The sequence below is a fragment of the Dendropsophus ebraccatus genome, chromosome 1 (assembly GCF_027789765.1).
Source record: "Dendropsophus ebraccatus isolate aDenEbr1 chromosome 1, aDenEbr1.pat, whole genome shotgun sequence".
Classification (NCBI taxonomy): Eukaryota; Metazoa; Chordata; class Amphibia; order Anura; family Hylidae; genus Dendropsophus; species Dendropsophus ebraccatus.
Window position 1 is genome coordinate 199,491,588 of NC_091454.1, and position 26,504 is coordinate 199,518,091.

General features: G+C 45.1%; 1 protein-coding gene across 1 annotated transcript; it reads right to left on the reverse strand.

The window, feature by feature from the left end:
- Positions 1–167: 167 nt before the first annotated feature.
- On the reverse strand, positions 168–24,889 carry LOC138786420 (matrix metalloproteinase-21-like). The gene is made up of 7 exons (XM_069963439.1): positions 24,812–24,889; positions 16,750–17,194; positions 11,390–11,526; positions 9,829–9,970; positions 3,935–4,192; positions 3,198–3,367; positions 168–598 (listed from the first exon to the last, which is right to left on the reverse strand). Exons 1-7 carry the CDS (start codon positions 24,851–24,853, stop codon positions 320–322), a joined length of 1,473 nt encoding a protein of 490 aa, XP_069819540.1. The 5' UTR covers positions 24,854–24,889; the 3' UTR covers positions 168–319.
- Positions 24,890–26,504: the final 1,615 nt, after the last annotated feature.

Below are 26,504 nucleotides of genomic sequence, written 5' to 3' on the forward strand. Positions count from 1 at the left end.
AGTAAGATGTGAAATATCCACATAATAAGCTTAAGAATGCTGCTGAAAACTCTTCATATGGAAAGGGGGTAAGTGACAATATCACTTTAATATATATATATATATATATATATATAATTTTTATTATTTGAAATAATAACAATATAAAAAGAATATTATTTACCAGAATGCTGTATTACAGAAACAAAACAGATTGACACCCTGTATAAAAGCCTCTATATTGTGTAAGGAAGCGGCATCCATCATACTATGTAGTATTAGGATATACCACTATTACTATATAGGCTAGGTTAGTATAGGGCAATGTACACTGCTAGATCTAGATGTCACAGATGTCAAACCATTGCTCAGAGACTCTTCTTCTGGGTAATACTCCATTAATGGGCAGGCTGGGATCTTGGGATCTCTCCTCAGATCCGACCACTCTCCAGAAATAGATATCCTTAATAAAGAACAGGGCCCGGTGTGTATGGGAGTAATAGGCTGCATCCAGGTGACCGATAGGATGATCTGAAGGAATCACTGGAGGGAACAGGTCAGTAATCCTCCGCGGGTATCCTGCTAAGGGCTGATGTTTCTTGATATCAAAGATGGTGACCTGAGCATTGAGATAGAGCAAGAGAGTGAGGAGGCTGGAGAAGAGAACTGCTGGCATTGATGTTCCCTCTGTGTATTATGCGCTCTGATCATTGAACACAAATATAGAAATAAAAATGTTACAGTACACTAAAAAATATTACCATGCAGAGTGCCAGTAGTGTCTTGTAAAATGGCAGACATCTATTAATCCAATATAAGAGCCCCAATCTTAAAGGGGCTCACCAGAATAGAAAAATCCCTCCAATAGTCTGACATCCTTCAATAATACTTATAAAAGGGGGATTGGTTTTATATTTGGCAACACCTTAGCTGCCATTGTCTAGATATCGTATTATTTAGTTGTATCTGATGTTGCTGCTCAACTCTATTGAAGTCAATGGGAATACGATCCCCTTGACACCTCTGTCGAGGGCCTCCATTGCAGATTCTATTAAAGGGAATGTTCTTATTAAAGGGAACTTGTTCTTTTATTCTAATCTGTTTTTGTAGTGTTGCTAGTCTATACACCCCTCGCTAAAGCCTGTACTTCAAGTAAAGTAAAGTGGTTATGAAGTTATGCCTAAGTTTTGCCACTTGATGTCGCTATTATTTGTATGTGCATTGTATATTTTAATCTGCGCACCAATAAGAGCTCTTTTCTGTTCTCCACATATCTCTATTCTCTTTTCTTTTCTCTGCACTTTCTTCTCCACCACTCACAGGAGGTATTACAAACCCTGTAGGAAGTTGTCACATGGGGAGAGGCAGTACACGCCCCCACTTAAGAGTCTTATCCAAGTCTTGGTAGAGAGAGAACACACGACAAGATGGTCCCTGCTGTAGTTCAGATGGGCCCTGGCTCTCTCAGGTCCCCCACCTGTCCAGTGTAGTCTAGTCGGAACTGTGGTAGTTGACAGACTTATGGGAAACACAGAGACTCTTTTTCCACTCAGGAGAGGAAACATCTCTAAAGGTGCAGGACAGTATTCTGAAACAAGAGGAACTGATCCGGATAGAGCAAAGTTGTTACAAGCCTATGTACTCTATCTCGCAGTGCAGGTGATCTTTGCCACCTTGCTCAACTCAGGTAACAAGGTCTGGGGCTTGTGTCACCCTAGGAGGACGGGTCACTCAAAACTGTAGGGCAACAGGTGGTACAGCGACAACAAGGGTCGAAGCACGGGCACAAGTAGTCTTCTACTTTCAAGTATTCTTCAGTATTCTACTTCTTCTTCTTCTAAAGTTCCGGCAGAGCACAGTTCTACCCTGGGTTGGGACTCTCAGCACAAACCCCTCTTTGCTACTCTGAACTCTTAGCACAAACTCTTTACGGCTCTAAACTCACTCTACTTCTCAGCACGCAACCAAGTCAGCACAGCTCTTCTTCTCCAAAAGCTTTTAACGCAGATTGAGTCTAGTCAAGTCAGAAGTCTATTATCTGCTATTATACTATGTATTCCTGAAGCAAAGTAGATTTTATTTATGGTAACAGGACTTAGTGGTTATTGTTCCGGCACCTGCACAGTCATTACATCATCCTTGGGTCATCTCCCCTTTCTGTGGGTGGTGGTACCAATATTCCGGGTGGGTCACAGCTTCACTCTGGACCACCGTGATAAGTACCCAAGGGACCCAAGGGACCACAGGGGAAAGAGTATAGTCAGCAGTATAAAAGCAGTTGTGTCCCCATACCTGTGTGCCCAACCGGCACTGGTGTCACAACAACCTACCATCCGGCTGAGCTACACTCCGACCAACCACCACAGTAGTGGCGTCACACACACTACCATCTGGCAAGTGACCACTCGACCATAGTGCTCCACATTTTACATTTTCTGACTGTAATTTTTTTATGACACTTTTTATATATTTGGGGTTATGGGGTCTGCCATATTGCCTAGGCTGTTTTTAAAAGCATTTAGTGATATGCTTTACAACAAGACTCATGGACATAGATGACAATAGACAGACTCTGTCCCCTTGAGATAAATTTGAAACATTACTGAGCATGCTCTGTGACCTGTGAAGAGGGTTTCCATCAGGTGTTCGTTCAAGGGGTACTTCAATTTTTATTTTTTTTAAGTTATAAAGATTTGTAATTTACTTTTATTTAAAAAATCCAGTACTGTATGTCCTGCAGGAAGTGGTGTATTTTTAGTCTAACACGGTGCTCTCTGCTGCCACCTCTGTCCATGACAGCAATTGTCCAGAGCCCCATAGAAAACCTTTCCTGCTCTGGGCAGTTCCTGACATGGACAGAGGTGGCAGCAGAGATCACTGTGTCAGACTGGAAAGAATACACCACTTTCCGCATACAGCAGCTGATAAGTACTGAAAGACTTGAGATTTTTAAATAGAAGTAAATTACAAATCTGTATAACTTTCTGACATCTGTTGATCTGAAGGAAAAGAAAAAATTCGCTGGAATTAGTAGAATTTGACCGGACAAACTACGTGCTACGATGTAGAAATAGAGCACCACAGATGTGAAGCAAACCTAAACTGCCATATTACACACAACCCATGGACAGGTGGGGCACAGATTTGGGGAAGAAGACAGATGTTTTTCTAATCCTGTACAACTCATTTTATTGCTATAGGCTCCTTTGCCCCCTTACCATCAATCCGGTAAAGAAGTATATGGTTTTCTGAGTGTGACTGAAGTATGCCGCATCTATAGGTCCAGTGATCCCAGGAAACCTCTCCTGGATAGGCTGAGGGGATGTATGTCCTTGGGATCCCACCGAGGTTGCCTGAGATGTAGAGGAGAGTGTCCAGACCTGAGCTCCTGCAGGAATAAGCATTGTATTAATAGGTGTCTAGAGCATTAGAAAATCCCTATAGAAAACCTCTCCTGCTCTGGACAGTTCCAGACATGGACAGAGGTGGCAGCAGAGAGCACTGTGTAAGGGCAGGTTCACACTACGGAATTCTCGCGGACAATGTCCGTGGAATTCCGTCAGCTGTCCGCCCGCACGGGCACGCGCTTTTCCGCCGGCTCCATAGACACCATTCTATGAGCCGGCGTATTCCGCGATCTGCTAAAAGAAGTGACATGACACTTCTTTCAGCGTATAGCGGAATGCGCCGGCCCATAGAATGGTGTCTATGGGGCCAGCGGAAAGGCGTCCAGATGTGCGGGTGGACAGCTGACGGAATTCCGCGGACATTGTCCGCGAGAATTCCGTAGTGTGAACCCGCCCTAAGACTGGAAAGAATACACCACTTCCTGCAGGACATACAGCAGATGATAAGTACTGGAAGACTTGAGATGTTTAAATCTGTATAACTTTCTTACACCAGTTCATTAAAAAAATCCACCAGAGTACCCCTTTAATATGGTGTCCATCCTCACCTGCAAAGAAATAGGTTTCTGGCTTAGTTGAACCCCAGCTGTGCAGGACCGCATCCAGCTTGGTTTGCAGCAGGATCCCCCATTCACTAGATACCAGTCTTGGGTCTCGGGGACGTGTTCTGTTATTTTTGTTTTCATACAACCAAGACCATGGTCCTCTAATAAAGAACGTGTTGAACCTCAAGGTCTTTTTTCCTCTAGGACTCCACATTGTCCATAGAAAATCAAAGACGGCATCAAATGGACCCTCACAGACACCTGAAAAGACATGGTAGGTGCTCAGCCACCACAAATAGCTGGTATAATGGCCAGGTGTTACACCCATGTAACAGGCATGTGAAAGACAACTGTCTAAATGTGTGGGATCCAATAATGGACAGGTACAAGTGTAGAGGCCTCAGGGAAAGCAGGAGGCCCCCATGTTGTCCTGTTGTAAGGCGCCTCACCCCATGCACCCTGTATCTCTGCTCCTGAGGGGTGAATGGGCGCAGAGAAGGGGGCACACACTTGACAATGATGTCTCTGCTAGGAACAATGGGGGAGATTTATCAAACATGGTGTAAAGTGAAACTGGCTCAGTTGCCCCTAGCAACCAATCAGATTCCACCTTTCATTCCTCACAGACTCTTTGGAAAATGAAAGGTGGAATCTGATTGGTTGCTAGGGGCAACTGAGCCGGTTTCACTTTACACCATGTTTGATAAATCTCCTCAATTTTTTGTGGTGCCATTATACCCATAGTGGGAACTGTAGAGATCTGCATCTTCTCTGCTAGGAAGAGGCCCCGGTTTATACCATACCTCCCAACTGTCCCGGATTCCGCGAGACAGTCCCGTTTTCGGGGTGCTGTCCCGCGGTCCCAGAACGGCCCCCCGTGTCCCGCATTATGTGTGTCCCCAGTTAAAAAAAAACAATAAACCAGTTAGTCACCTGTCTGCCGGCCCCAGCAGCTCCTCTCCCGGCAGAGCGCGCACTCCCGTCATCCTCCGGGGCGGGCAGCGGGGTATACAGACACTGACTGTGCCGGAAGTGACCTGCAGCCTCTATCATGACTCACTTCCGGTACAGTCAGTGACTGTATACCCTGCTGCCCGCCCCGGAGGATGACGGGAGTGCGCGCTCTGCCGGGAGAGGAGCTGCTGGGACCGGCGGACAGGTGAGTTACTGGTTTATTGTTTTTTTTTTAGCTGGGGACACACTAATGGGGGGATTGGCTACTCTGTGGGGCACTATATGGGGGATTGGCTACTATGTGGGGCGCTATATGGGGGCATTGGCTACTATGGAGGGCACTATATGGGGATTGGATAATATGTGGGGCACTGTATGGGGGCATTGGCTACTATGTGGGGCACTATATGGGGGCATTGGCTACTATGAGGGGCATTGACTACTATGTGGGGCATATTTGGGGGCATTGGCTACTATGTGGGGCATTGGCTACTATGTGGGCACTATATGGGGGCATTGGCTACTATGTGGGGCACTCTATGGGGGATTGGCTACTATGTGGGGCACTATATGGAGGGATTGGCTACTATGTGGGGCACTCTATGGGGGATTGGCTACTATGTGGGGCACTATATGAAGGGATTGGCTACTATGTGGGGCACTATATGGGGGGACTGGCTACTATGTGGGGCACTATATGGGGATTGGCTACTATATGGGGGGATTGGCTAGTATGTGGGGCGCTATATGAGGCATTGGCTACTATGTGGGGCACTTTATGGGGCCATTGGCTACTATGTGGGCATATATGGGGGCATTGGCTACTATGTGGGGCACTATATGGGGATTGGCTACTATGTGGGGCACTATATGGGGATTGGCTACTATGTGGGGCACTATATGGGGGGATTGGCTACTATGTGGGGCACTATATGGGGGCATAGGCTACTATGTGGGGCATATATGGGGGGGATTGGATACTATGTGGGGCACTATGTGGGGGCATTGGCTACTATGTGGGGCACTATATGGGGATTGGCTACTATGTGGGGCACTATATGGGGGCATAGGCTACTATGTGGGGCACTATATGGGGGCATTGGCTACTATGTGGGGCACTATATGGGGCATTGGATACTATATGGGGCACTATGTGGGGGATTGGCTACTATGTGGGGCACTATGTGGGGGATTGGCTACTATGTGGGGCACTCTATGGGGCATTGGCTACTATGTGGGGCACTATAATGGGGGATTGGCTACTATGTGGGGCACTATATGGGGCATTGGATACTATATGGGGCACTATGTGGGGGATTGGCTACTATGTGGGGCACTATGTGGGTGATTGGCTACTATGTGGGGCACTATATGGGGGCATTGGCTACTATGTGGGGCACTATAATGGGGGATTGGATACTATGTGGGGCACTATATGGGGCATTGGATACTATATAGGGCATTTTTTGAGGGATTGGATACTGTATAGGGCACTATTCAGTCAGCAGCATGTGGTGACTGTAGGGGCGTGGCTATGGAGGGTTGCTATGGGGGCGTGGCTATGGGGACCGCGGCGCACATGTCCCTCTTTGCTCTTTGCAAAAGTTGGGAGGTATGGTTTATACATGTCACAGCTTGTCCCTATCACTGTTTGCTGTTCTCTGTATATTTCTCCCATTGTCTTGACATGTCCTTGTTGCTTCCTAGCATTGGCCTCCGCATGTTATTGCTTGTCTGTACCTTGTCTGTACACGCCAATGTTTGTTTCTGTACCTTGTCTGTACACGCCAATGTTTGTCTCTGTACCTGTCTGTATGTGTCTCTTCTTGTCTCTGTTTTCCTGTATGTGTCTCTGCTTGTTTCTGTGGCTGCCTGCATGTGTCTCTGCTTGTCTCTTTGTCTGCTTATATGTCTCTTGTCTCTGTTTTCCTTTATGTGTCTCTTCTTATCTCTGTGGCTGCCTGTATGTGTCTGCTTGTCTCTGTGTGTTCCTGTATATGTCTCTTCTTGTCTTTGTGGCTGCCTGTATGTGTCTCTTCTTGTCTCTGTGTGTTCCTGTATATGTCTCTGCGGCTCCCTGTATGCGTATATTCTTGTCTCTGTGCTCCCCTGTATGTGTTATTGTTTCTCACTACTTTTTCCAATCTTTCTGTACATGTCGTCACATCTCTATTTCTGTCTATGTCTCTTCTTTACTGAGTTCCTGTGCTTCCCTGTGTATTTCCTCTGCTGCCTGTAGATGTCACTGTTGCTCTCCTTCCCTGCCTGTAGATATCACTGTTGCTCTCCTTCCCTGCCTGTAGATGTCACTGTTGCTCTCCTTCCCTGCCTGTAGATATCACTGTTGCTCTCCTTCCCTGCCTGTAGATGTCACTGTTGCTCTCCTTCCCTGCCTGTAGATGTCACTGTTGCTCTCCTTCCCTGCCTGTAGATATCACTGTTGCTCTCCTTCCCTGCCTGTAGATGTCACTGTTGCTCTCCTTCCCTGCCTGTAGATATCACTGTTGCTCTCCTTCCCTGCCTGTAGATGTCACTGTTGTTCTCCTTTCCTGCCTGTAGATGGCACTGTTGCTCTCTTTCCCTGCTTCTAGATGTAACTCTTGCTCTCATTCGCTGCCTGTAGATGTCACTGTTGCTCTCCTTCCCTGGCTGTAGATGTCATTGCTGCTCTCCTTTCCTGCCTGTGGTTGTCACTGTTGCTCTGCTTTCTTGCCTGTACATGTCACTGTTGCTCTCCTTCCCTGCCTGTACATGTCACTGTTGCTCTCCTTTCCTGCCTCTGGGATCATCTATACCTGTCACTTCTCTGTATTTGTGATGTCCCACCACTGGTGTTTCTTTCTCTTCTATACACCTGACAAAAAGTTCTCACTTCAGGTTAAGTGGTGGATGCGATATTTTCAGTTTCCCCACTAGGTGTCAGTATTTCCTATGTATTTGTATTGCACAGCTGCAGGAAGTCATGGGTTAAGGATTTAATGCCATGTGTTGTGTGCTGACCACTAGGAGTTGCTCTTTTCTTCTTTTCTACCTATCCTTGTTCTTCATTCTCCTGCACACACTCCATCCCCACCACTCACAGGCAGGTACACAAGGTCCTTGTAGGAGGAGTTTCACTGGTGGAGGAAGTGCAGGGAGTTCTATCCAGGTTCTCAATGAGAGAGGATGCACAAAACGGAGTTCCTGCAGAAGCTTAGCCAGGGCCTGGCTGATGCAAAGGACCCGTATCAGGACACCGTTCAGTTGAGTCTAGCTACCAAAGTAAGCAAATACAGATAGAGACCAACATTTCTTTCAGCCAAACTATTAAATTCACTATGCAGTGCTAAGCAACAAGGGAGAGTAGTCACCAAGGAACATCATGTCCCACTAGAAAAAAGTCTCAAAAGATAGGATCTAGCTTTAGTTGGACAAAGCAACCAGTATACAGCGGTCTATGTATCCTACTGCGCAGTGCAGGTAACTGGGAAGACTCGGACACCTAGCTACACACAGATAACCACAGCTAAGGCTTGTACAACCCTACTGGGATGGGTTCTACGCTACCAGAGGGCAGAAGGCAGTAAGACAGTGTCTAAACGTAAGTACAAGTAACACTTCAAAACTAAGATATCTACTAAAGGTTCCAGCAGAGTAGAAAGCTACACTGGGTTGGGGCTCCTCTCGCAAACCCTTCTACTCTACTCTCTACTCTACAAGCACTACTACAACTACCTATTCTACTCTCCTCAAGCACCTACCTCAAGCACTAAGTTCAGCACTAAAGTTTGTGTAAATATTATTCTCTGTGAAACCGCATACTTTTACTCTGAAAAGCTTTACAGTAAAGTTGTTTACTGTAAAGGTGGGCGGTGGTGTGCTTGCATGACATGTATTATGCGGTTACACACTTGCCTTGGCTTATCAGAAAGGGAACATGGGCTAAATTTCCCTTAAAGCCAAAATTTTGGCCCACAGTTCTGATGTAAAGTAAACCAACTAATGGCTGGTCTAATGGCTGGACTAGACAAGTTTACATATACAGCTGGTTTACCAGTCAACATGAATTTGTGTATATAATATGGGTATTTGGCGGCGTGTTTTGTTAAAGGGATTATCCAGGATTAGAAGACATAGCTGTTTTTTCCCTAGAAACAGCGACACCCTTGTCCTCAGTTTGGTTGTGAGTATTGCAGCTCAGTACCATTGATGTTGTAATACCACACACAACCTGAGGACAGGGGTAAAACCGTTTTTAGAAAAAAGAAGCTCTGTTTTTATAATCCTGGATAACCCCTTTAAGTGTGGAAGATAAAGGGATTTAGACAGGAGTAGGGAACCTTGGCCTTCCAGCTGTTACAAAACTACAACACCCATCATGCGTGGACATCCAAAGCTAAAGCTTTGGCTGTCCTGGCATGATGGGGGTTGTAGTTTTGCAACAGCTGGAGAGCCGATGTTCCCTACCCCTGCCTTATAGCAATGGCTGTCACTATCATTGTGTATACATATTATTGGGTGTCTGTTCCCTGTTTGTACGGGTCATCAATTGTCTCTTTTATTGCCTATATACAGCTATATACAGTACACCTACATAACTATACTTGTCTCTCACTGTCCCTAGCTGTAGCATTGCTTGTATATGCCTTTCTTGGGTCTTTTATTGTCTGTACTTGTCACTGCAGATCATTGCTTTCCTCTACCATTGTCTGCCCAGGTCATTGCTTGTCTCTTCTTGCCCAGTCACTGCTTGCCGCTATCAGTGATATGTATAGACAATGATAGTATATCATGTCATAGCATGTCCGCCATTGTCTGTATATGCCATTTCTTATCTACCATTGTCTGTACTTGTCATTGCTGGGATCTGTCTCTTATTCTCTCTATTGTCTGCCCTTCCATTACTTCTTGTTTTCTGAACGTTTCCCCATCTCTATCCTCACCAGCCTCCACCATTGTCTCACCATAGAGTCGCTGAATATCTCTTCTGTCACCAGTTCCCAGTTCCAGGCTGCTTCTCTCTGTGTTGTATGATGGGGACATCACTGAATCGGCCCGGGTACTGTGAGGTAGCCCCAGGACATGTCCTATCTCATGCACTGCCACCTAAGAGAGGGCAGAAGAAGTCACAGACTGGTAGAAGCACCTAGAAAGGACCATGCATCCTAAAGTGGCTATACAGTACTGCAGTCCATAAATAAGTACACCTAGAATGGGGGGAGAAAGAAGAGATTCTGTTTGGCCAACCAATCTCTAATCATGTTTTCGGCCCTTTAGGGGTTGAAGATTGATTTAAAGGTATGATACCTCCATTAGAGTTACTTTGCATATTTTTCCCATGGAGCATTGCCGGGCTTGTAAGACTCAATACTCCTGTGTGGTGTTCAGAAAGTTATACAGATTTGTAATTTACTTAAATTTAAAAATCTCAAGTCTTCCAGTACTTATCAGCTGCTGTATGCCCTGCAGGAAGTGGTGTATTCTTTCCAGTCTGACACAGTGCTCTCTGCTGCCACCTCTGTCCATGTCAGGAACTGACCAGAGCAGGAAAGGTTTTCTATGGGGATTTGCTGCTGCTCTGGACCGTTCCTGACATGTACAGATGTGGCAGCAGAGAGCACTGTGTCAGACTGGAAAGAATACACCATTTCCTGCAGGACATACAGCAGCTGATAAGTACTGGGAGACTGGAGATTTTTAAATATAAGTAAATTACAAATCTGTATAACATTCTGACACCAGTTGATTTAAAGGGGAAAAAAATGCTGGAGTTCCCCTTTAAAGATCCTCAAAGTAAAGTTTGGGTTCAACAGTTTTTTGTTTTATTAAAGCAGACAGCACCATTATGCTATGTTATCCTATGCGTCCATGTTGGAGGGAACATTGACACACAGGGGGAGATTTATCAAAGGGTGTAAAATTTAGACTGGTGCAAACTGCCCACAGCAACCAATCACAGCTCAGCTTTCCTTTCAGCACTGCCTAAAGCTGAGCTGTGATTGGTTGTTGTGGGTAGTTTGCACCAGTCTAAGTTTTACACCCTTTGATAAATCTCCCCCACAGTGTCCGTCAGTAATAGTAAATTCTGATTCAGGGGTAGGGAACCTTGGCTCTCCAGCTGTTGCAAAACTACAGCTCCCATCATGCCTGGACAGCCAGTCTGATAAATCTCCCCCTATGTGTTTAATCAGGAGGGATATCGTATCATACAGACAACCTTAAGCAGGCAGTTTATAGAAGGGACTATTATTGCTATGTGATGGTGTCATTTGGTTAGTATGTGTATAGGCAGGGTGTTACCTCTTGGGTATTGGAGGGCAGCATTATTTATACAACTATAGACAGAGAATACATATACAGAATACATTGATGTTACATGTTACAGGTAAAGACTCTGCTAAAATAAAAATAAAAAAATAATTTGAAATTCAGCCGTCTTTATCCAATGCCATATGTTTTCATATTTCCTGACTACTATTTGTGACCACCGGTGTTTCAACTTGCTGGCACAGTCGTGGCACATACCTTTAGCAGACTAATACCATGCTGCCCGCTGGCTGTGAAATGTTGATCATCATTAAAGTGGATTTCTCGGTGACTCGTAGAATGTGCCAGTTCATTTCCTTCCCTCTCAAACACTTGAGGGCATCCGAAATGTCGACCTGAATATGAGGAAAGTGAACCAGGGACACTCAGGCCAATTGTATCAAGGAGATGGGAACAAATCTAATATTTCTCCAGCTAACAAGGACCTTTCCCTTTTCCCTCCCTTTTGCGTGCGGTTTTTCTAGGTTCTATTCCCGATCTTGTTACCAGAAGTATAACTTGTCACCAGAACTGACCAGCATTTGACTCTCCCATCATAGATGTAAACTTTTATTGATTGTTGACCCTCAATAGACCCAGTATATCATTGACATCTATCCCCAGATTCTTTTCGTAAATCGGTAGTACATTTACATACTGTATCAGCTGTATGCTGTCACAGACTGGACTATCCCTTTAAATTAGAGACTATGCTGGGTACATGGAGCTTCATTGAATAGCGGCCACAGAAAACCTGTCAGTGCACACAATGGAGCAAGCGGCTCCGGCCGCACACTCCATTGTGAGCAGTGGGGAATTCGGATTCGAATTCTGCAGCAGTGAAGTTCATCCAGCTGTTACTGCAGGGATGATCTTCTCTTACACCGGCCGTTCCGTGACCCGGCCAGGTCACGGAACGTACGGTGTCTTACGCAGTGAGAACATGGCCTTAAACCGAATGCCATTGTGGTGTCCCAACACAGGTGTTAGCAGTATGTTACACCCTTGCAAAAGTCTGTACTTCAAATAACTGTGGTGATAGTAGTAGTACCCAAGTTTTGCCACAAGATGTCACTATTGTATGTAACTGTACTTATGTTTTGCACAGCTGCAGGTAACCAAAGGGTTATTGTTTACTGTGATCTGTACATCAATGAGGAACTTCTCTACCTATCCCTGAGCTCCTTTCATTTCAAAGTTGGTCCCTGCCGTGGTCCAACTAGTCAGGTTCCTGTGTAGAGCAGATACACATGGGAGACCCAGACACCAGTTTCTTGAAAGCAGCACTTACACACACTATGCAGTGTTAGGCTACTCAAGGGAGAGGACTAGTCAGAGAAACCACGACCTATGCCGAGAACAAATCTAAAGGTGCAGGACGGTATCCTATAACAGAGGAACTGATCCGGATAGAGCAAAGTTGCCAGAAGCCTACGTACTCTATCTCGCAGCGTGGGTGTAACCCGGAAATCTTGGCCAGTCTGCTCAACCGAGGTAACGAGGTCTGGGGCTTGTGTCACCCTTACAGGACGGGTCACCCGACACTGGTGGGCAAAAGGTGGTATAGCGACAAAGGTCGAAACAGGGGTACAAGTAAACGTCTACTTTCAAGTCTTCAGTATTCTACTTCTTCTCCTTCTAAAGTTCCAGCAAAGCACACCGTTACCCTGGGTTGGGGCTCTCACGACACACTCCTCTCTGCTACTCATGACAAACTCCTCTCCACTGTTCTGGACTCTCAGCACAAACTCCTCTCAGCTCTACTACTCTGAAGGTCCTCAGTACAGCCCCTGTCTTGTCAAGTCTACAGTCCGCTATCAGCTATTGTACAAAGTATTTCTATAGTAAAGAAGATTTATTTATGCTAATGGGACTCAGTGGTTATTGCTAAAGCACCTACAAAGTAGAAGTCACATCCTTGGGTCATCTCCTCTTTCTGTGGGTGGCGTCACAGATAGTCCGGGTGGGTCACAACTCCACTCCGAACAACCGTGATAAGTACCTAAGGGACCCCTCACAGCCCGGCAGGTAACCAACCACAGGGGAAAGGGTATAGCTCGCCACTCTAAACTAAAAGCAGGTGTGCCTCCATAACTGTGCCCAACCGGCAATGGTGTCATGACACCCTACCATCTGGCTGAGCTATATCTCAACCAACCACCACAGCAGTGGCATCACTCGTTACCACCTGTAAGCTAGCTACTATTACACGGGCCAATGGGGGCCCAATCAATAATGTACATGAGCGCCGATCTGCTAGATCGGCGCTCGTTTACTGGGCCTATTACACGGCCAGATAATTGTTTAGCAAGGGCTGCAGGGACATTGTTACAGATGTCCTTGCAGCCCTTGTTTAAACACCATACTTTACCTAAGCATGTTGCAGGTCTTCTCCTGCGCTCCTTGTCCCGGTCCCGTGCGCAGCAGCAGCTTCGGTGCAGCCTGTCTGAGCTGACAGACCGCTTGGCCAATCACTGGCCACTGTGGTCCTGGCCAGTGATTGGCTGAGCGGTCTGTCAGCTAGGACAGGCTACACCGAAGCTGCTGCTGCGCGCAGGAGAGGGAGGAAGATGGTGCTTGTGAAATCGTTGGTTGCCCATCGCGTATCGCTATTCCACGCAGCCCGATGATTGGTGGCCGATGATTTTAGGTTTGAACCCAGAGGCGTAGCGACCGCGGTCGCAGCGGTCGCCGCCGCGACCAGGCCGCTACCAAGGGGGGGCCCGTGAGGCCCCCCCTTGCCACTGCACTGCTCTCCTCCCACTCCCTCTTGTGACCGCAAGCAATGTTTTGCTTGCGATCACAAGAGGCAGCGGCCCCTGGCTGTCTTGCGGCCCCCAGGGAGCTCTGTGTGGGGGGAAGTACTTCCAGCACAGGGAGCATCGCGTTGGGAAAAAACAGGTCCCACAAAGCTCCGCCCCCTCCTCGCTAAGCCCCGCCCCCGCCGGGGAAGCCCGCCAGCACGTGTGACCTGGGGGCTACAGAAATCATTCACGGAAATCATTCATGGAACAAGAGGATGATGGGGATGTAGTGGTATGATGATGGAACAAGAGGATGATGGGGATGTAGTGGTATGATGATGGAACAAGATGATGGGGGGTGTAGTGGTATGATGATGGAACAAGAGGATGATGGGGGGTGTAGTGGTATGATGATAGAACAAGAGGATGATGAGGGGTGTAGTGGTATGATGATGAAGGAACAAGAGGATGATGAGGGGTGTAGTGGTATGATGATGAAGGAACAAGAGGATGATGGGGGGTGTAGTGGTATGATGATGAAGGAACAAGAGGATGATGAGGGGTGTAGTGGTATGATAATGAAAGGGCAGGAGGATGAAGGGGGGTGTAGTGGTATGATGATGGAACAAGAGGATGATGAGGGGTGTAGTGGTATGATGATGAAGGAACAAGAGGATGATGAGGGGTGTAGTGGTATGATGATGAAGGAACAAGAGGATGATGGGGGGTGTAGTGGTATGATGATGAAGGAACAAGAGGATGATGAGGGGTGTAGTGGTATGATAATGAAAGGGCAGGAGGATGAAGGGGTAGTAGTATTATGGTGGAGGGGCAGGAGGAGGGGACAACATGGGGGGCATCTGTAAGGGGGATAAAATGGGGGGCCATCTATGTGGTTGATAACATGGGGGCAATCTATATGGGGGATAACATGGGGGGCATCTATAATAGGGACAACACAGGGGGCCATCTATAAGGGGGAAACATTGGGGGGGCATCTATAAGGTGGACTACATGGGGGGTGTATACAATAGGGGGATATGTACTATAAAGGTGATCACATAGTGTAAGGTCTACCCACTAAATGAGGGTGTAAAGGGGCCAATACAGATGTGCAGTTAGTAGAGAGATGAGGATGGTGTCAGTGTGAGGAGCCTAATATGTCTGTCTGGCAGATTCTGTGGATTCGTGGCCCGGAGAAGTTCTCATAATGACCCAGGGCAGATGGAGAAGGTGAAAAGGGAAGAACTCCGATCAGAGAAGACGTCCCCTGTGAGTCACCTGATATAACTGCACTGTAATGTATATGGTGTATAGAGCCTGTGTACAGTGCGTCCACCTCTATATGACTGTATGAAGTGATATTGGTCTATGTACAGAGGATTTTATTCAGTAGCAGCGGTGGTGTTAGTCAGTATGTGGTAGTGTTAATCAGTAGCAGCGGTGGTGTTAGTCAGTATGTGGTAGTGTTAATCAGTAGCAGCGGTGGTGTTAGTCAGTATGTGGTGGTATTAGTCAATAGCAGCGGTGGTGTTAGCCAGTATGTGGTGTTATTAGTCAGTATGTGGTGTTATTAGTCAGTAGCAGCGGTGGTGTTAGTCAATATGTGGTAGTGTTAATGAGTAGCAGCGGTGGTGTTAGTCAGTATGTGGTGGTATTAGTCAATAGCAGCGGTGGTGTTAGTCAGTATGTGGTGTTATTAGTCAGTATGTGGTAAGAGGAGGGCCCAAGATGACCTCTTGCACCAGGGCCCAAGAGACATTAACTACGCCCCTGTTTGAACCTAAATAAACGATCAGCTCATGACACGATCTATGCCTCTATGCCACAAAGCGATAATCAGCCGAATGGGCCGATTATCGTTCCGTGGAATAGGACCCTTAGTCAGGTGGGCTTGAGGGCTCTGCAGGTTACCCCTTCACTAGGCCTGGCCTGAAAGGGGAACTCTGGTGAATTTCTATTTCCTTTCAAATTAACTGTTGTCAGAATGTTATACAGATTTGTAATTTACTTCTATTTAAGAATCTCAGCACTTACAGTACTTATCAGCTGCTGTATGTCCTGTAGGAAGTTTTGTATTTTTTCCAGTCTGACACAGTGCTCTCTGCTGCCACCTCTGTCCCTGTCAGGAAAATTCCCATAGGAAACCTCTCCTCCTCTGGACAGTTCCTGACATGGACAGAGGTGGCAGCAGAGAGCACCGTAGACTGGAAAGAATACACCACTTCCTGCATGACATACAGCAGCTGATAAATACTGGAAGACTTGAGATTTTTAAATAGAAGTAAATTACAAATCTATATAACGTACTGAGGGGGGGAAAAATAACTGTAGTTCCCCCTTGTAGACTTTAAAGGTCCTAGTTTAGCTATGGGGTACTTGAAAAGTTGTCCTCAGTGGCAAGCAATCCTATCTTTCTCCTCCTTCTTTGTTGGCCAGCACTTTGCAGTTACTCTCAGCTCCAAGCATATCCAGGATGTCTAGAACTACACTAGGGAAGAAAGGAAATGAGTTGCTCCTTGACTTCCTTATACTCATTTAGACTAGATTACCCCCCACCTTCTAGGGCACTCCCAATATATGTCTATGGGTAGTGTAAAGTGTATAGGGGCCTACCTGCTCCCAGTCTGTAACAAACATATAGAGACATTAACAGTATAACCACAGCCCACAAGCGATACACAATGCACACCATGTAGTGGGTCACTGCATTAAAAAATACAGTATAGAAATATTTATCAGCCTAAACATATTTTATCAATTTAAGTAAAAAACAAAACATTATAATGATCGACCTAAAATGTCCACTTTCTTATATTATTGTATCTGCCCTACCTGATCCAAATCCCAGGGTGATGTCAGCACTGAGAGGAGACTTGGGTGACACCTCCCTGAAGATGAGAGGGGTGACTCCGCTCCACGTATAGAACGCTTGCCTCAGAGCCCTCCTTTGCTCCTCTATGGTCAGGTGGGCGCTGTATCCTTCCATCATTAACAGCCAGTTCAGCTTTTTCTTAACCAGTACCAGCCCAGGTATACCAGGTGATGGCCGTCCTCTTAGCCTCCCATCTTTGCTTCTCCACCTAGGATCCACCGCCTGCGGGGGAATAGACCGTTGTGTGGTATTTGGGTGCAATACTTTATTAGAAATGTCACTAAAAGCTGCTGAGAAGCCTCCAGTGTGTAATAGATTTGCAGTTTTTCGGGGCTCTGTGACGCTCCTGTGACAGGCTGTCTTTACCAGAGGATATTCCTGCATTGTGGTTGTCACTGCATCAGCCTGGGTAGAGAGAGAAAGGGGTTGAAGCAGATAAATATTCATTGGCTCCATTGTAATATTACAAGTGCAGTTAGGCCTTATTCCCATGTACCGTGCACAGTATGTATTAATGTGTGCAACGGAATGGATTATCGGAACTCCCGCCATCATGTGTCAATATGATGCCAGGAGCTCCAAAACTGTTTAAATCTTTGCAGTAGAGTACTGACCCCTTTCCAGTCTGACACCGTGCTCTCTGCTGCCACCTTTGTCCATATGAGGAACTGTCCAGAGCGGGAGCGTTTTCTATGGGGATTTGTTACTGCTCTGGACAGTTCCTGACATGGACAGAGGTGGAAGCAAAGAGCACTGTGTAAGACTGGAAAGAATACATCACTTCCTGCAGGACATACAGCAGCTGATATGTAGGTACTGTAGGTAGGTACTCTAGTTACTTCCAGGTACTGGAAGACTTGAGCTTTTTTAAAGAGAAGTAATTTACAAATCTGTGTAACCTTTTGATAGCAGTTTAAAACAATTTATTTTCACCACAGTACCTCTTTATGCACAGATGCCCCCTAAATGTTCTACTACTGTAATACCCCACAATGTTCTGTACAGATGCCTAACAGAGATGCCCACCAACAGCATTACAGTCTCAGACAGGATTTGGCACCACTCATTACATTAGTCCCAGCGGAGTCACTTAGATTTCCACTAAGGATGGTCCGAAACTGCCGAGGTTCGGGTTAGTATGAACCTGTACGCTCGGCATCAGATTCTTGCTGTCTGCCCACTCCGTGGAGAGGGTGGATACAGCAGGAGGACCGCCTGGAAAACTGGGATACAGCCTATGGCTATGGCTGTATCCCAGTTTTCCAGGCGTTCCTCCGGCTGTATCCACCCTCTCCACGGAGCGGGCAGACAACGGGAATCAGAAGCCGAGAGTTCGGGTTCTTACGAACCCGAACCTCGACAGGTTTGGAGCATCCCTAATTTCCACTAGTACAGGCTAACTTGATGCAACTAAATAACAGGGTATGAAGGGCTATTAAATTGGATTAAGTTGGCATATACCAGTGGACTGGTCATTACTGGTAAGGCCCTTGAAATGAATGATGCCTGTGCTTGCTTGGATGCCAACAGATACCTGTGATGAAAAGCATAATCACAACAAGCTATTAGAAGCTATAAAAGTGATTGTTGTAAAGGAGGAATTACATCACTCACAATGAGAAGGAAGAGAATTCTCTGACCTTGTAAATGACCTTGTCAGGCTATGAGGGAAAACACATTCTCCCTGGAGCATAACTGGTGGCGTTATTACTGTGCACATCCTCATTCACATACAGTGAAGTATACACAATATAGTCATCACTGGGATTACTTCACCACTTTCTCTGAAGTGATGAAGGAAGTGAGTGCAGCTGCACTATACAAGCTGTAATACACTTAGTCCAGCACTGGGTGGCAGCAGAGTTACATGTCCTATACTATAAGAGTAATGACAGCATTCCCGATAATCCTTGACAGCACAATATGAATGGACGTTCAGAGAAAAAGGAACATGCTGTTTTTTTCCAAACACTATCTGAGAAACCGCCCTGATATTGTTTTCAAGTCCCATTTGTACTGTGCTGAGGGAACATAAGATTAAATTACCCATAATTTTCCATTTGCCGTCACAATGTATCCTCCCTAAATAAATTTATCGCTACATATTTACACAAGGTTATTGCCTCGGGAGATATTTTATGACTGTATGTGTTGATGGATTGTTTATTGCTTATTACCTTCCTACGTTCTCCTGTACTAGTTGTTAGGAGCCTTCAGATTCAAGGAAAGGAAGATTCCCAGGTAAGCATATTGTTGGCCACAGTATCTAACCATTGGGTCACAATAAGATTAGAGATGAGCGAACCTGGAGCATGCTCGAGTCGATCCAAACCCGAACTTTCGGCATTTGATTAGCGGTGGCTGCTGAACTTGGATAAAGCCCTCAGGCTATGTGGAAAACATGGATATAGTCATGGACTGTATGCATGTTTTCCAGACAACCTTAGAGCTTTATCCAACTTCAGCAGCCCCAGCTAATCAAATACCGAACGTTCGGGTTCGGAACGGCTCGAACACCGAACCTGGTTCGCTCATCTCTAAATAAGATACATATTCCCATAATACCTTAAAACCTCATAGACAAAATTATATTATATTATAGATCTAAAGTGACCTGGGGTCCGTTTGGCAGGTGATGCAGTTATTGTCCTAAAAACAACTTTTAAACTGGCAGCCCTGTGCCCAACGGGAGTGGCCTAGATTGTGTATGCATTAGGCTGGCACAACCTCTCTGTCCCTCCTCCTCGCCCACCTCATCATTAGAAATGCTCCAGGCAGATATTCTCCTATTCATCAGCCGTGTCAGCCTGGCACATGGGCTGGATCGTTAAGACACCTGTGCAATGTTCAGCATGGAGAAAATGTTTCAGTGGCATTCCTAATGATGAAGAGGGTGGGGAGGAGGGACGGAGGCATGGTGCAAAGTTAGGGCACAGATAGACAATAACTGCATCACCTGCTGAACGGACCCCAGGACAGAATTCAATTGATGTCGTGCACAATGTCACCACAGCTATAGCCCCAACCTCACAACTACCTCCCAGGCTTATGTACTGTATCATGTCCAGAAGACTCCCCATAACTTACCCTTCACCAGTATGATAGACGCACTCAGCCATGCCTCAGATAAAGCCCACTCCAAACCTCATATAGTAGTATCAGGATAATAGCTCTTGCAGTATCTCATAAATCCACTATACACTGCTTCCGCTGGTGTCTGACCTGTACAATTCAGCCTCCAGCCCACTACCTTCTTTGCAATGAACAAGTTGATCCAGCCTCCCAGCCCACCAAGCTTACACATTTCAGGTCAAACACACATCAATGTGACTCCACTCACAAGAGGAGCACAAAGTCGCACAGAAGGGATGTAAAGGGGGAAAAAAGGGGGCCTAACTGTACTGGGGAGGACACGGAAGGGGTCTAGCAATACTGAGGGACAAAGAGGGGGCTACTATGGGAGTCAAACTGGGGGGCTACCTATACTAAGGGAAAATAAATAGGGGTTAAATATACTATGGGGGCACAAGTAAACTGTAGGAGCACAATGGAAACATAACTATACTGTAAGACCAAAGGGGGCCTAACTAACTGTGGGGGAACAAGGAAACCTAACTAAGCTTTGGAGAACAAGGGTATCTAACTGTACTATGGCGGCCTAACTATATTGTGGTGGCACAAAGAGGCCTAACTAAATTGTGAGGACACAAGTGAGGGCTAACTAGAGTCTGGGTGAACAAAAGGGGACCTGTGTACAATGCAGGGGCACATAGAGAGCACTATTATCAACTGGGACACTATGGATGGGAAGTTTGTATTGAGGTTGGGAGGGTTCTTGAAATGCAAAGCTTGGGGGTGCAAACATATCTTTATATACCCTAGCAATACAAGGGATGTTGAAGAGGCTTATGGCACTTTCACAAGTACTATGGCCAGGTAATTATTTTGGGGGGTATCAGGGTAGGGGGTAACCAGTTGATCAGAAGGGATGGGACCCAAACAAATACAAGAGGTCATTTGGCTCCTAGCTGGATGTAGCAGCAGCCCCACACCATGTATTCATTCCTTTATTCTTTGGGTCCTTACCTGTTGTATCCGAAGCCTCTGTTCTTGCCATAGGTAAGGAGTAGGGGTTGCAGATCCTCCATAAATGAAGAAGAATAAGTAAAGAAGAACGTGTCCATCCCACTGTCTATCCATCATTATCACCAGACCTGCCGCCGCTCCTTCTTATACCTATAGCACACCTGTTCCCCTCATAATAGAGACATGCCCTTTGCTCTAAATCAAAACGACTTCAATCGCCATCTCAATTTACCCAATCATTTTACACGCAACTCTATAAAATTGCACGATACTGTTACAAGCCAAAGCTTTAATAATTTCTCAGTCACCAAATATTTTTTCTTAAGGACTCATTGTTAAGAATGGATCTGTGAGCTCACCCATGCAGCTCAGTGTCAGTCGGCCATAATACAGCCCATTAACAACAAGCAGGATGTGGGGACATGCCAGTAAAATAAATGAGACTAGAACTATGTCCTGCTAATATTATCCGCTTCTCTATCATTATAAGACAGGTCACCAAACATTCTTTTGTATGGTCTAATGTATTATTAGGGGTGGACACACGATGGTTTACTTACCATAGAGGCCCTTACAATGACTGCTATAGGGGACTCAGATATGGTTGGCTGCATTACACTGTGCCACCTGAATGGGATCTGCCCATTTCCCCAAATCCCTAATTTTAGAAAAGGTTTCCCCCCCCCCCCCCCCAATCATCTATATAATTTGTAGGGGTCCGACATCTTTGACAAGAATGAGAATCCCATGACCCCTGTTTGGATGAAGCGTGGTCAGACAAGTACCCTGTTTGCTGAGCTCTGTACTCAGCTATCTTTGTCTGGGACTCCTGTTCTCGTGATTAATGGGGATGCAAGCACTGGGGCACTATCCTTGTGATGGGTGATGATAGAGAAGATAGAGAAAATTGGACTTAAAGTGTCACTGTCGTGAAAATTTTTTTTGCAGAAATCAATAGTCCAGGCGATTTTAAGAAACTTTGTAATTGGGTTTATTATCAGAAAAATGCATTTTTATCATGAAAAAGCAGTTTGAAGCTCTCCCCCCTGTCTTCATGGTTCTCCTATGGAGAGAGCTAAACAAAAGACCAAAACAGGACAACAAAGAGTTAATCTACAAATCCCTCACCCATTATCTGTTCTGACCATCACCACTGACCTGTCTGAGCTCAGATTACAGCTGTCACCCAGCTCTGTGCCTGTAATCCTCTGTTATCTGCTTTCTGCTGCCGGCTAACTCCCTCCTTCCTCCTCCCCCCTCCCCTCTCCCTAGAGCAGACAGGGTACGTCTCCTGCAACAAGTCACAATTTTCAGATTTTTCAGAGTGGATGAAAAAGAGGAAGGAGGGGGGGGGGCTGGGAAAAGGCTTTTTACATGCAGATAATGGCAGATTTGGCTAATAAACCCAATTACAAAGTTTCTTAAAATCGCCTGGACTATTGATTTCTGCAAAAAAAAAAAAAATACGACAGTGACTCTTTAAGGTTAGTGACATAGGAGAAGGTTTGTTAGGTAAGGATAGTGACATAGGAGAAGGGTTGGTAGGTAAGGATAGTGACATAGGAGAAGGTTTGGTAGGTAAGGATAGTGACATAGGAGAAGGTTTGGTAGGTAAGGATAGTGACATAGGAGAAGGTTTGGTAGGTAAGGACAGTGACATAGGAGAAGGTTTGGTAGGTAAGGTTAGTGACATAGGAGAAGGTTTGGTAGGTAAGGATAGTGATATAGGAGAAGGTTTGGTAGGTAAGAATAGTGACATAGGAGAAGGTTTGGTAGGTAAGGATAGTGACATATGAGAAGGTTTGGTAGGTAAGGATAGTGACATAGGAGAAGGTTTGGTAGGTAAGGATAGTGACATAGGAGAAGGTTTGGTAGGTAAGGGTTGTCTGTTTGCTGATGACACAAAGTGTGCAATAGGGTTGATATTCCTGGGGGTGTCGGTAATATGTAAAATTATTTAGCGTTACTAGATAAGTGCTCCAAAATAATAATAAAATTCCAAACAATAGAAACTGCAGTTCAATGTTTCCAAATGTAAAATAATGCACTTGGGGAGGGGGGGGGGGAATCCTCTATGCGAGTATCATATTCGCATTTCTGTCTTGGCAAAGACTTCAGAAGAGAAGGATTTAGGGGCAGTGATTTCTGACAGCTTTAAAATGAAACATCAGTGCAACCTGGTGGTAGGGAAAGCAAATCGTATGCTAGGCTGTATATATAATGGTATGCTGGGCTGTATATATAATGGTATGCTGGGCTGTATATGTAATTATATGCTGGGCTGTATATAATGGTATGCTGGGCTGTATGTATATAATGGTATGCTGGGCTGTATATATAATGGTATGCTGGGCTGTATAGCTAGAGGTATAAAAAATAGGAAGAGGGAGATTGTGATCCCGCTGTATAGAGCTCTGGTGACATCACATCTGGAATACTGTGTCCAGTTCTGGAGACCTCACCTACAAAAAGATATTGATAAAATACAACGGGTCCAAAGACGTGAAAATTGGTGCAGGGTGTGGCTATAAAAAATGGTGAAGCGTGTGAAGCATAAAACATATCAGGATTTGAATCTGTATAGTCTGGAGGACAGAAGAGGAAGAAGGGACCTTTATGAAACCTTTGAAACTTTTATTTATGTTAAAGAACTAAATAAGGGTCATAAGAGAAGTGTTTTAATAATAAACTGAACTCAAGAACAAAAGGACACAGTCAGATCACATAAAAAATATTAGTAAAATATTAATGAAAGAGTAGAAGATGCATGGAACAAACTTCCAGCAGATGTGGTTGATAAATCTACAGTAAGTGAATGTAAACCTGCCTGGGATAAACATATATCTATCCTAAGATAATAAGAAAGGAAATAATATAAGGGCGGACTAGATGGACCAGGTGGGCTTTTTCTGCTGACAACCTTCTAAAAGCTATTATTTACCTTTAATGATTGAATGATTTGTAGGTCTACATTAGGTGACCCCATGCATAGGAATATCACCTTCTGGTTCTTGCTCAGAACTCTGGCCTTTACATAGACATTACATAGAAACATTACTAAAATATTCTTCCGATTGTGGATACGGCTTAGTGTATATAACCTATACATTACCAGCCCATTATAAGCCCAGGCTAATTTCATGGTTGCCCTCACCTCTATCACACATAGCACCCCCCAGGACCATATCGCTGTACATCCGCCTGTTTCCTCTTTCCAGCCTTGCATTACAGCTATTTGCATAGTTCTGCAGAGTAGTTTCACAGGCCAGATAAGTATTATTTTCCACTTTAAACATAAACACACATTGTATATCTAACACCATGATGTTGGGCAGAGGTTAAAGTTATATCCTAGGGGCTTCTGTGTGTAGGACCGGAATTGTGGGAATAAACCAGACGGATGAGGAGATTACAGCACTTACTGTTAAACAGGATTTGGGACACACAAAAGCCCAGCGCAGTACTGCATGCATCAGGTGGGAGCCACAGAGGAGCTGACAATGTATTACTTATCCTATACTGGATGGGATGTGCTAGTGGGAAGGAGACTATTTTGTCATCAATCCAGGATTTTGACACACCTCTGATCATCAGGGGTTCTGGGCAATGGTCCTCAAGGCCATCAATGAAAATGTCCCAATAAATCCCTTTAAGCTTAGTGGGGTTATGCAGAAAGACAACAGTCCATACATAGCATAGTACACAAGCAGGTCCAGTATGTGAATAGAGCTGCCTTACAGGTGCGGGAAGTCGGCCACTGCTTTGCAGGGAAAGCAGTGAAGAGGCTGTAATGCTGAATCAGCAGTGGACCCTCATTTAGGGTATGTTCACACTCACCGCAGCTGATCCGCAATCAAATCTGCACCATCAAATCTGCTGTGGATCTGCTGTGGATCCTGTAGGTGTGAACGCACCCTAAAAAGACACGAAGCTTACTTGTCCCCGTGCCCACATTGTGCTGCATGACCGGGCTCCCATACCCCGCTGAGTGTCCTCTTCTCCTGGATCTGTTACGACCTGGTTGACACGTCACAAGTGGGTGGGATTAATCCCGCTCAGCCAGTTAGTGACTGCAGCTGTGTCCCGCCCCAGTAACTGACTGGCTGAGTGGGGCATCAGTCAGCCGGATCATGACATAGCCAGAGGGGAGCTAAGAAGATAGCCGGCGAGGTCAAGGAGGAGGACACGGCGCTGCATGAGGATCAGGACAGGTAAATATGACATATTTCTATGGTGTCCCACCGCTGGCCCGAAATAAATTTTTGCCCCCTCCCCTTCCGGACTTCTCTTTTAATAAAAAATGCTATGGATTGCAGCATTGGAGTTTTCAGCTACATTTGCAGTATAGTGCAGTAAGGATTTAAACTTATTATGCAAGTTCCTCCAAATCTCCATAGGAACTATTTTGTTTTCTGTTGTCACTGCGAAAGGTGGGGAAAAAAATTGTTTTAAAGTGATACTCCAGTGAAAAATTTTTTTAGAGCATCTGGTATCAGAAAGTTATTTAAATTTGTAGCAAATCCCCATAGAAAACTTCTCCTGCTCTGGACAGTTCCTGACATAGACAGAGATGGCAGCAGAGAGCACTGGAAAGCATACACCACGTCCTGCAGGACATACAGCAGCTGATAAGTACTGGAAGGTTTTTTTTTTTGTTTTTTTTTTAAACAGAAGTAATTTTCAAATCTGTATTACTTTCTGGCACCAGTTGATTTAAAAGCAATTGTTTTTCACCCCCAGAGTACCCCTTTAAGTTTTTATGGGGGGGGGGATTACTTTATCACACGAAGCCAGTCTGTGTTGCATGCTTTACAAGCTGTTTTTGCTCTTTGTTCTTTATTTTATATCATATTTCGTTGAGGATCTGAAACAATGAATCGTGACAAATACGCAAAAACAGAAGAAATATAGCGATTTTCCTGTTTCTGTTCTTGCCTTGGATCAAGAAACTCTGTGCGTCATTTTTGGACACCTTCCACATCTCTGCAGATTATCTGTGGTTAGCATCCGAAGCACACGCAACATTAAGAAATTAGGCACAGTCCGGATAAAGCAATATTGATCGCAGGGCTAAAACGGCGGATGAAAGCTCACATATGTACAGGTTATAAAAAGCTCAGAACAGGGAGATGATCAATGCCCCTGTACAGAGCTCATCTGGGTTTTAGGGCTTAAAGGGAATGTGTCGTCAGAAAATGATGTTAAACATATTTTTAAAGAATTTTTGGTGACATTTTCTCAAATTTTTCATTTTTCTATCTATATTATAAAGTAATCCTCATATCTTGCAATTTTCATTCTCTAACTAATGATAAATGATCCCAAACAAGATTGTTTATCGTTAACCTGAAATTGTTCATTATACTACACAGAGCGATGGTCGATAGTTACGATTGTTACTATGATCGTTTATTCCTTCTGATCCCAGCAAAACAATGAACAATGTGCAATTACACTGAACGATTAGTGAACAAATGCGGAACTTGAGCAAATGAATGTGGAATTACAGCGAACGATTAGTGAACGATTAACGATAATTTTAGGTTTAGATCTAAGGGCCCTATTACAAGGGACGATTATTGTGTGAAAAATCGTTATATCGTTCGAATTTAAACGATAATCGTTCTTT

What these genes read in the sequence shown, in the direction of transcription:
- LOC138786420 (XM_069963439.1), bottom strand. Translation starts at nt 24,853, where the DNA reads ATGGGAGCCCGGTCATGCAGCACAATGTGGGCACGGGGACAA. An exon ending in CAATGTGGGCACGGGGACAA is followed by an intron (nt 17,195 to 24,811) that starts GTAAGCTTCGTG and finishes CTCTCTACCCAG; the next exon opens with GCTGATGCAGTGACAACCAC. An exon ending in AGAAACCTATTTCTTTGCAG is followed by an intron (nt 3,368 to 3,934) that starts GTGAGGATGGAC and finishes TTATTCCTGCAG; the next exon opens with GAGCTCAGGTCTGGACACTC.